This window comes from Astatotilapia calliptera, chromosome 8 (assembly GCF_900246225.1).
Source record: "Astatotilapia calliptera chromosome 8, fAstCal1.2, whole genome shotgun sequence".
Classification (NCBI taxonomy): Eukaryota; Metazoa; Chordata; class Actinopteri; order Cichliformes; family Cichlidae; genus Astatotilapia; species Astatotilapia calliptera.
The window spans coordinates 17,772,472-17,783,759 of NC_039309.1; the positions used below are offsets into that span (position 1 = coordinate 17,772,472).

The 11,288-nt window shown below is 41.1% G+C and overlaps 1 protein-coding gene across 3 annotated transcripts; it reads left to right on the plus strand.

Annotated features, from left to right (window-relative positions):
- Positions 1-257: 257 nt before the first annotated feature.
- l3mbtl2 (L3MBTL histone methyl-lysine binding protein 2) lies at positions 258-11,108 on the plus strand. 3 transcript variants are annotated; one of them, XM_026177195.1, is made up of 18 exons: positions 258-384; positions 1,304-1,727; positions 1,810-1,915; positions 1,997-2,130; positions 4,153-4,228; positions 4,456-4,535; positions 4,858-4,975; positions 6,021-6,155; positions 7,251-7,339; positions 7,476-7,722; positions 8,117-8,184; positions 8,476-8,580; positions 9,133-9,280; positions 9,379-9,461; positions 9,586-9,820; positions 10,348-10,413; positions 10,506-10,640; positions 10,732-11,108. In XM_026177195.1, exons 2-18 carry the CDS (start codon positions 1,374-1,376, stop codon positions 11,025-11,027), a joined length of 2,475 nt encoding a protein of 824 aa, XP_026032980.1. In that variant the 5' UTR covers positions 258-384; positions 1,304-1,373; the 3' UTR covers positions 11,028-11,108. The 3 variants fall into 3 exon arrangements, with proteins under 3 accessions (XP_026032980.1, XP_026032981.1, XP_026032982.1); XM_026177196.1 differs by lacking the exon at positions 10,348-10,413; XM_026177197.1 differs by lacking the exons at positions 258-384; positions 1,304-1,727; positions 1,810-1,915; positions 1,997-2,130 and adding an exon at positions 2,994-3,445.
- The last annotated feature ends 180 nt before the right edge of the window (positions 11,109-11,288 follow it).

The window sequence follows — 11,288 nt, forward strand, 5'->3', positions numbered from 1 at the left end:
AATATTTGTTTGTATATTTTGCCTCATTATTGGTTATGTTTATTTATTTTTCTACACTGCGCAAAGGCCTAAGATTAATAATAATTGAATAGCAAGGTGTCCGCAAACTTCTTTTTCATAGACCGACAGAAGGCTATTTTTTTCCAGCAAACACCTGAATGCCTGTAAAATGACTTATTTGTGACTAGGAGAGCGACTTTTTTCCAATTGTCGTAAAAACATCAACTCCCAGAATTCCTTGCACACGCGTAAGTAGATGACGCTAAATGTGAGCGACCACATTACAGTACTGGGCAGCTATGAAGATACATTAACATTTGATACCAAAATCAGTTTGTACACCTAAGAGACATTTTACTGAGTGCCAGCAGTCACTAACCTCCTGTAAGTACACGTTTGAAGTCATGACGAGCAAAGTGCAGCTTCATAACTGCACACAAGTACTTTTAGCATTGTTATCACTTAGCTTTGGTGTACAGTAGTTACATTGTTTACGTTTTGACTCAATTTATGAAGCAGTCAGCTGTAACTGTGCTTTAACGGCGATATTAGAAATAATAATAACGATGACGAAAGGGCCGCCTTTTCAAGACAAACTTCTGTTTGTCATGTTTCACTGTCTTGTGTTTGTTAAACATTATGTCGACATTACAGATAAAATAAAGTGCGAAGCTTCCTGTCATTTTAATGTAGGTTTTTCAATGTAGAGAATATTATAATGAGGCAAATAGAGCCAATACACACTCTCCGGCCACTTTGTTAGGTACACCTTGCTAGTAGTGGGTTGGACCCTCTTTTGCCTTCAGAAGTGCCTTTATTCTTCATAATGCTGGAAACATTTATCAGAGATTTTGGTCCATGTTGACATGATGGCGCCACAGTTACTGCAGGTTTGTGATTACGGAGGCCATTTGAGTACAGTGAACCCATTGTCATGTTCAAGAAACCAGTTTAAGGTGATTTGAGTTTTGTGACATGGTTTGTAATCCTGCTGGAAGCAGTGACCAAAGGATGTGTAAACTTTGTTCAGTGGGGTGGAAATGGTCAGCAGCAATATTTAGGTAGGTTGTGCCATCTTAGCGATGATCAGCATACCTTGGTTGCAAAATTTCCAGGTTATAGCACTCTGGGAATTTTTCTTTGACCCCTGGGGTCAGAGAAGAATTTTTACCTAGAGAACTGCTGCTCACTGGATATTTCGTCTTGTTTGGACCATTCTCGTAAACCCTAGAGATGGTTGTGTGTGAAAATTAGAAAGCCAACTGCCGGTTGGAAGATACAATTATTTCTTTTCTTTGCACAGCTCAGAGAACAAAACAGCACAACTGAGAAGAAGAAAGGATCCATGAAAGGCGCTCATGGTGTAAGCTCCGATGATGCCTTACCACTGCGTGGCTTATGGATGTGGAAAAACTACCGAAGATGGCGTAACCCTGTTTAAATTCCCCAAGGACCCTGAAGAGTTTCGGAAATGGGAGAAGCAGGTCCAGCGCACCCGCATGCAGTGGGTTGCCACACCCAATTCTTACCTTTGCAATGAGCATTTTGGCAAGGAGTACTTTGAACCCAGACTGGCAGCGGGGCCTCTGAAGCTGAGGCCGGGAGCTGCTCCTACAGTGTTTGTCCGTCCGCACTGTCCTTCCTGCAATGGCGCGGGCTGCGGTAGCTGCCTGCCTTCTATCCAACACAGGACCATTTCAGCTGAACCAAGAGAGCAAACCATTAGTGTGAGTAGCAATTATTTTGGACTGTTGGGGGGGCTTACACCTACTGTTTACAGGTGGGATGTTTGTTTTTTTTCCTTCATAGGCTGGATACAATGAAATGGCACCCAAAGAGCATGAGGATGCTAATGAAAGAGGTAAAGAACGACATCTGACAGGAGGAGGGTTAAAGGTGCTAAACGAGCGACCAGGTGAGGTGCACCTGCACTATTAACAATGTTCATAATGTTTTACATTAAACAAAAACTTTTTTGATTGCTTTTTTTTCACAGTGGTTTGTGAGATGTGTGGAACAACCGGGAATATCAACAACTTCTATTCAAAGACTAAGCGCTTCTGCAGTACATCCTGCTCTCGTTCTTATTCATCAAACTCTAAGAAGTCATCCATTCTAGCACGTCTGCAGGTCAGAAAGAGTTTGACTTTTTCTAATGTATTTATTTATGTATTTTTGAACACTGGGGACCACCAGAAGGGCAGTTTGAATTAGCTGCCAAGCCTTATTCAATAATCCATTTTGGGAGTTTGACACAGTCAGTGTCACCGGATTGGGCAAAGAGATGTACTAGTTTTTCCATTCGTGAGTGTGTTGCTCAGCAGCTCAGACAGGTGTGGGATTATCTGAAATCCTGTAGTGAATCCATGAACGGCTTCAGCACGCTACTTTCAATGTCACAAATCTATGAATTATTGAAAATTACTGAAATCAATTGCAAAAAATTCACTCATTTTAAAAGCTGAAAGTATGAAATGTTTATTTTTTTATTTGGGATTTTGGCGCTATAGTTATCTAGATAGATTATCTGATCCCCTGCTGAATTTCCAAAGAAATGAATGGTCACACCATCCCCGCAGTCAAGCACTGAAGTGGATTTGTTGTGCTTTGGGCCTGGTTTTCTGCAAGGAATACAGGGCGACTTCACTGCATTGAGTCAGCAATGGATGGGGGCATGTACCGTAAGGTCTTGGATGTGAACCTCCTTCTCTCAGACAGAACACTGAAGATGGGTTTGCCAGCATGACAGTGACCCAAAAGACCCAGTGCTGACCGCGGTAGCACTCTGGAAGCTAACTGAAACTAAAGTGAAAAACAAAAACTCAAAGCGAAATAAAAACCATTCAGAAATATCTTGTACATCTTTACAGACCTGAGTAGATGCCTGCAAAGTATTAAATGTAATTTTAAGGCATTTTTCAGCAAATTTATTTCACCATAGTTAGTAATATTGAACACAAGGTGGCAGTATTTGCAAAAAAGGCTGTTTACCTGTGAGCGCTGCAGAAAAATAACAAGTAGAAGAAGAAGAAGACCGCGCTGGACTTAAATACCTCTGCGGGGACGTGTGAGCCTGTGTCCGTCTTTCCTAACTCGGTACAGACCTCTCTGTTTCCTAAAAACTGAAATGGTTCACAAGTGTTGCGTCGAGACCTGCTTAACCATAAAAAGGCCAAACATCGTCTTTCATCGGTTTCCACTTAGCGACCAGGAGAAGCTGAGACAATGGCTCTTTACCCTGAACATGGACCCAAGGACCCCCCGTTACGTCCTCGGCAAACTCTTCGTGTGCCAGAAGCATTTTCAGCCGGACGACTACTACGACGTGCAGAACCTACCGAGCCGCCGGGGCCGGCTTCTCAAGCCCACCGCCGTCCCCGCGCAGTTCACACATGCCCACTATTCAGAGGAAGACCACCCTACGAATATATGGCTGCAGAGACAGGTGAGGCAGGACATTTGTACTGAAACCCCACATGCCAGGGCTCTCAGCCCAGGCTTAAGGCCCTCGTTTCCGGACGTTGTTTTTCTTCTCTTGGCTCTGCAGAAGAAGATGCCACACCCACATATCGTTCAAACCTTCTGTTTGTAAAGGGCAACCAATCAGAGAAAAGTGGCTTTAAAGCAGTTGTTGTTAAGAAGAGAGGTTGTTTTGTTTTTTTTAGACAATGAATGTGCAAAGGCCCTAGAATAAGATAAATAAGGAATTCTTTAATTACCACTCTAGTGATGCCAAAGAATAAAAAATACAGAACTGAAAATGACCATTATGTCCCATTCAATGTGGTTTGACCTACCAAAAGCTGCTGCATAGCCTTGTCTTCACTTTCATACTGACGAAGAGAAGGGTACCTGGAGAGCAGATCCTCTGTAAAGGCCTGTACGAAGTTTTGAGTTACAAAGGGTGATCTCAATATTCATTGGAATTCATGATCCATCCTTGTCCAAACCTCATGAAATTAATCTTTGCATAGTTTTGCTGACAGACAGCACCTCTGCGTGCCATTAGAGGCATAGTGTAGGCAGAGTGGGTTTTTTTGTTTTTTTATTATCTGATTGTGACTTATACCATGCTCTCTCACGGTTTATGCCAACTTTATGGATATAAGAGGCTCTGAGAAATATTTCTTTTCCCCCTCTTTGCTTCTTTAGGGAAAGCCCCCAACGAAAAAAGCTACTGTGCTGAATAAAGTGAACAAAGCTCCTCCAGCAGCCACTGGAGTTGATGGTAAAGTCACCGAGCACGCTTGTTTGCATGAAATAATTTTTTATTTTATTTTTTTAACACAACCTGTTTAACCTGCTGCAATCGGCACATTTCATGTGATTTCCAATTTGGTGCCAATGAACCGACACAAGATGCAATATTGGCGACCACCTTCTGTTTACGAGGGGCAGCCAGTCAGAAAAAGGTGGCTTAAAGAGAATTATTTTCTGTCTCCTTCCATTGCGTAGCTGCTGTTGCTTCTTTCGACTGGACCGCATACTTGGAGAGAGAAACGTCTCTGGCTGCATCTGTCTCCTGCTTCAGACACGTGAGTCTGTTCTGCAGTTCTTACAAAGACTTACAGCTAAGAAATGTATACATATTATCGTCATAGCGACATATTGTTCTTAACCTTTGTGGAAACCTCGTTCTACCATCGATGTTAACAGTTAAGGGAACTGACTTAATAATCAAATAAAGGGAAACTCAAATGGCTTATTAGGATTATATTGCTGTTTTCATGCCGTCATCAGCAGAAGAAAACAATAGAAAATTGAGTTTCTCTTGAAAATGCTGGAAAATAAGATGGTAGTACATAAAAGCTTCACACAGATGATCCATAAGGAATTTTCTGGCTTCACCCCCTACAGGCTCCCCTTTGTGCCCAGTGGGATGACATCACCATGGGGATGAAAGTGGAGGTGCTGAACACGAATGCCATCCTCCCCAGTAAAGTCTACTGGATTGCTACAGTTATCCAGATTGCAGGTGTGTGCATCTTTCTGCCAACAGTTAACAGCCCAATGAACCACAAATCATTTTTATATATTAATGTTACATTTAGTTTCTTATTTTTCATTAGTGAATTTTATTTGTCTCTTGGCTAGACCCAAATCTTAATGCCTCTTGCAAAGCTTAAAACTTGGTTTGCTGTACTTCTCATGGTGCTGAATATAAAGTGCAGCATATTCATAACCAGAATAAAAATCTTAAAAAGAAATCTTTTGGTAGATTTTTGTAATACCAAATGTTGCACTGACCCGAGAGATCATCATCTTCTTTACAGCAGTAAATGTGTGAACCGCTTATGTTGTTGCACTCATATAGCGCACATTTCAGGTTTAACGCTGTGATAGCAGCTTACCTTTTTGCTCAGATGACTGAATCTATAATTTAAATCACTGTAGCATTTGTTCGGAGCTCTGCTCCAATGAGAATTGATCGTAAATGAACCCTTAATGTTATGAAATTTTGTGCAAGCTAAGAGAACACGTGATGAACCAGGCTTTGTTGAGGCATGTTGGGGTAAAGCTGCCAAACAGATCAGACTAGTGAATCTATTCATGCAGATTTTAAGTCTCAGTGACCATTGAAGTTTAGTTTTGTCTACAGATTTGTACCAAAGACCGGGAATAAATTGGTATCAATATGGTTTGTACCAGAGTGAAAAGTGCCTCAACAAATGGTGTTTGTATCTGTATTTGTCTAACATAGCTGTTCTCCTCTGATGAAACAGCCGGTGTCTGCAGAAAACATCTGACACTGGTGCGTCAGATGCATCCAAATGTGATATGCTATTTGTAAAAGTTGCATTAACGGGCTAAGTTGGGTCAGTTATTACTGCCAATTAGTTTGATCTTGGCGTGAGCTCGATTCTGTTTGGTTGTTCACTCATCTGTCTCATGAACTCATCCAGGTTAGCAGTTAGAATTTTTTGCCTGGAACAGTTCAGGATGTTAACTTCCACACAGTGAAATATATTTTGGTAAAGTAGCAACATTGGCAGGTAACTCTCGTCCTTTCTTGTCTGCAGGATACAAAGCCCTGTTGAGATACGAGGGCTTTGAGCATGACAGCAGCCATGATTTCTGGTGCAGCCTCGTTTCAGGAGAGCTCAACCCGATCGGATGGTGCGCAATGACCAGCAAGCTGCTAGTACCCCCACAAGGTTAGGATTCACATTCAGTTTGCTTTTAAAAATGGCGCCTATGCTCTGTTTGGTCCTAAATCAACTGCTTCATCCAGTATTGGTTGACCTTGGTGAAGGTGTTTTTGTTTATTCTTTAAATCCTCAAAAGAATAAGAGCAGGTGAGCGAGTTATCTGAAGTGATAATGTGAACTAGTGGTCGTTGACCAGACAAATGAATGCTGATCATCAGCTCTGTGATTAGAGAATATATGAATGACTCTAACAGACAAGAGCTTCTGTCTGAGTATTTTCACTGGTTCGATTTGCAGTTAAGGTGATATCGCAAAATCAAGACAACAAATAACTGATGCAGCAAATGGGCAGGAAATTAAATACAAAGGCAATTTTCTCAGTAAGAAGAAGAGAAGTCTTTGTAATGCACTTTTCTACTAGCAGATCAAAAGATAAATAAAATATAAAGTACAGATAAAATGGAAGAAAGACATGTTGCCTGTAGCTTAACAGACGTTAAAAGACAGAGAAATGTAAATGGAGGATGATATAAAACTTAGTAGAGGTAAAAGAGCAGCAGAAAACATCCTAAAAATCTAAAGTAATAAAAAGTGACAAATGTGTCATTTTCTGTTGTTAACAACTAGAAATTGATCTTATCTTTTATACGGTTTCAGGTTAAATGTGTTGTTTGTATGTCATACTTTTATATTTTTTATTTATACAGGTAGTCCCAATGTCACATTTACAAAAAGGACCTGTTTCTAACAAACATATTAAAATTACAACAATAAAAAACAGTAAAATAGCAATAAAATAACAAAAATAAAGATTCTTTAATGTGTACACAGTCATAGGAAAAAGTTCCCAGTGATGACTTCACAAGGTCATTTGTACTCTTTTAAAGTCTGCAAGTGAAATTAATTGAGAGAGCTATAAGTCCTGTGAGATGGAGCAGAAAAGGAGAATGCCTCTCCAAGTTTCATCACTGAAACTTTGTGTAATGAAGCCCTGAGACCACACACTATGACTAAAATGTTTATGTAACATGTAATATGAAAAATAAGAGGGGAATAAACCACAAAGAGACTTTTCTTGTTTGATGATTTGCGTGTCTGTAGATCTGAAGCAGGACATCCCAGACTGGAAGGAGTATCTGATGAAGAGGTTGGTGGGGGCCCAAACTCTGCCTGTTGATTTCTACCTGAAGGTACTGCCTGATGTTATGAATTGCCCTGTATGTCATAAAGAGTGTAATGGGTTAAATGAAATAGAAGTCACTGAATTAAGCACATAATCAGCAACTTTCTGTCACTCTGCCGCCCTCCCGCTTTTCTTTGTTCCAGCTTGCAGAAAGCATGAAGAACTCTTTCAGGACGGGCATGCGCGTGGAGGTGGTGGACTCCAAATACGTGAGCCGGACACGCGTGGCCATCGTGGACTCCAACATCGGTGGCCGTGTACGCCTGGTGTACGCGGACCAAAGTGACACCCCTGAGAACATCATCTCAGACTTCTGGTGTCACATATGGAGTCCCCTCCTGCATCCGATAGGCTGGTCCAAAAAAGTGGGTCATGACATCAAAGCGCCTGGTAAGTATGAAAACGGGTTCTCCACTGGAGCTGAAGATGTGTGGTACAGAACAAAAACTTGCAAAAGGAAATTAACTTTGATGTAGGAAACCAAGCAGTCAGCAGTAAAAACAGGATTAATCAACTTTAAGGGGAAAGAAATATTTGGAGACACACTCGGACTTTAGAAAAGGATACTGGACCTCAGCGTAACACTAGCAGTGTGGATCATTTTATTTGTAATCACAGTGAAAGTTTTTATGACATGAAACTGCACAGATGTTGAACTAAATACATGATTTTAAAGATTTCTGTTTTCTGAAATGTAACATGTACTGTGCTGGTGATAGAAGATTACTTTGCTTTTTCCTCTTAGATTTGTTGTAGATTAAAATATGAAACCTTATTTTTATAGCAAACAATCTGGAGTCTTCCAGTGGTCTGAGGGGCAATTCTGACAGTACGTTCATGCTCTTTAAAAAGGTAAGGAAGTATATGAACACTGACGTAAGTCATAGTCGAGTGTACTATAAGGTTAGCAGTAAATCTGCACTTGATTGTGGTGTAGTTTAGAAAATCATAGGATTCATTAAATGTATTTATTTTTTATTTCTCCATGTTTTACCCCCAAAGTCCAAAAGCTGCGGATTGTTTGAGTCAGAACTCAAAAATAGCTGAAGTAATCATCGTCGTTACTAAGCTTATGCTCATTTCAGTTCAAGTTTAAGCTTTACCTCTTCACTGTTTCACATGAATGTAATGTATTGTCCTCAGCTGAGGTTCACCTACATGGAGGGAACTTTCTTTGAAGAAGGAATGAAGCTGGAGGCCATTGACCCGCTCAACTTGGGAAGTATCTGTGTGGCCACAGTACACAAGGTGAGGTAGCTGTTGTTGACTTTGTTTATGTGTGTTTGTGATTCATCATCTGTCACCTAGGTTTGGTGTTTCCCAGAGATTTAGATGCCCTTGTAACTGTAACAGCTCATAAATGAGCTAATGGCAGGGGTATCTTCTGTAAACTCAGCAGTATAATCAGCTGCTTCTTTAGTGGGTCTCTCATCATGTGGATTAACTCCTTCATACGTGCACTGTGTTTATACAGCGCTTTGCATTTAATTATTAATCTTGCTTTCTTCCACAGCGTGTCTTCTTTCCTGATAGTTGGGGTTTTCTCTGTATTATTTTAGGGTCTTTACCATAAAATAGAAAGCGCCTTGATAGAGGACTGTTTGAATTGATTTCATCTTGGTCTGCAGCTGGTACTTCTTGCTGAAGCCTTGTTGTGCTCAGCATAGCATTACAAAAGCCAGTTCTCCACCCGCTGCAGGTTCTTGTTGGTGTGTTCCTCCACCTAACAGCTGGATTGTAGAGATCGTATCTCTACTGCTGGTTTTCCTCTCTCTGACTCTACTCCTCTTTTTTTCCCAGGTGCTGTTTGATGGGTACCTGATGGTGGGCATTGATGGCACCATATCAAACAATGGCTCAGACTGGTTTTGTTACCATGCTTCCTCTCACGCCATTCTTCCAATTAACTTCTGTAAAAAGAACAATATCCCTCTCACTGTACCCCCAGGTATGTTTTTTCTGTTTCTTAGTTTGCAGGTTAACTTGTCTGCTGGTGCTGAAATGCTTCACCATATATTTCCTGTCGCTTTATGCATTTCCTGGCAGGTTACGATGCTCAGACCTTCACCTGGGAAAAGTACCTGGAGGAGACCAAAGCAAAAGCTGCGCCCGTGAGACTGTTCAATGCTGTAAGATGTTGTAGGATGACCTTGCCATCACATGTTTTATAAGTTGAATTAATAGGACAGGATGGCTTCTTTTCAAATGTATCTATTGATGTAAAAACACTAATAAATATGACACTTCTTTCAGGACTACCCAGGTCACGGCTTCTCCCCCAACATGAAGCTGGAGGCCGTGGACCTGATGGAGCCACGGCTCCTGTGCGTCGCCACCGTGAAGCGCTGTGTCGGCCGCCTTCTCCTCATCCACTTTGACGGCTGGGAGGATGAGTTTGACCAGTGGGTTGACCACCAGTCTCCAGACATCTACCCAGTTGGCTGGTGTGAGCTCATGGGCTACCAGCTCCAGTCACCTCCTGGAGTCGGTAAATACAGCGGACTGTAACACTGTGTTTTGAATCAACATGTAGAGCACTGAAGTGATGTGGGTTAATGCAGGAGTACCGAGGCGTTCTGATTAAAGGGGATTAATGGCCAAGGTTTCAATAGATAAGGTCAGAGTATGATGAGGTAATCCCCATGAGCTAAAAGCTTGGCTTGAGACGCCTCTAAATGCTGCATTTCAGTTTTTTTCTCATCTTGGATCTGTGTGATGTCACACAGAAAGCACATATCCTCGACACATCTGCGCCAAAGCTATTTTGGGCTATGAATAACGCTAACTCCTCTAGTGGTGTACCACAACAATAGTCTGAAAATCTGGAAATTAGCGTAAAAGGCGCTCTTTAACCGCATTTAGACTTCAATTTTGATTATAAATACAGCAACAGTTCACTACACTCACTAAGCTCCAGCCTTAAACTGTCACAGACAGAAGTGACTGGTTGATGAGTGATGCATAGATGTTTCTGAGTGTGAAACAAAGTGACTGGTGTTTCATTCTGTTTTCTAGCTGACTTAATTGAAAAGCAGCTGGTGCGGAACAAGAAATGCCGGCGCTTTTCTTTCGGGAGAAAGAGTAGGTTTTATTCAGAAAAGTATATGTAGTCTTGTATCGGTAATGTCTTACTTGACACATGAGAATGATCTCCTTTTCTTTGCTTTTTGTAGAAAAGAAGCACACAAAAAAGAGGCTTTCACAGGACCAAGCTCAAGACGGTGCTGATCAACACACCGAAAGTCCTCAAAGCACTCCTCCAAAAGTGCCACTCATCCAGCCCAAGACTGAGCCAGAGGAGCAGGAGAGTAAGAGACAATTCTCAAATGAGTCACTTTTTCCTCATTTGCATGCTAGTTGCCCATTTTGGTAAATTTGCTGACTTACTTGTCTTAATAGTCGTTGCAGTGAAGGTGAAAGTGGAGGAAATGGAAACGGAGACCCCCATTAGGCCACCGGACAACTTTCAGCAAGACTCTGTGTGCATAATCAAACAAGAAGAGGGAGGGCAAAGCAGCTTGGATAATGTAGAACAGGAGAAGACGGAGCAAAGTAAAACTAAAGACGTGGCCGAAGACGATGCATCACTTGAAGACCGGTGTACCGGTGATAGCAACACTGATCAGAGTGAAAATGAAAGAATGGACAAAGAGGAGTTGAGCCAAGAAGACGACAGTACCATGGATGAATCATAGAGAATAAAAGAACCAATATAGCTGAATCACTCCAATGAAAAAAGAATTAAACAAATAAATAAAAAGACTTTATCAAAAAGATTTTGACTCTGAAAGTTTTCCTGGGTTGTAATGAAGTTTTTTTTTAATGTTTTATATCCAGATAGATCCTTTTGTAAATATACAGTCAATTGCAGTATTTTTAAAAATATATTATCTAAATGTGATTTGATTTTCAACTTTGAGTATGTTGTGAGCCTACAGTGAAGGTTAACTACCCTC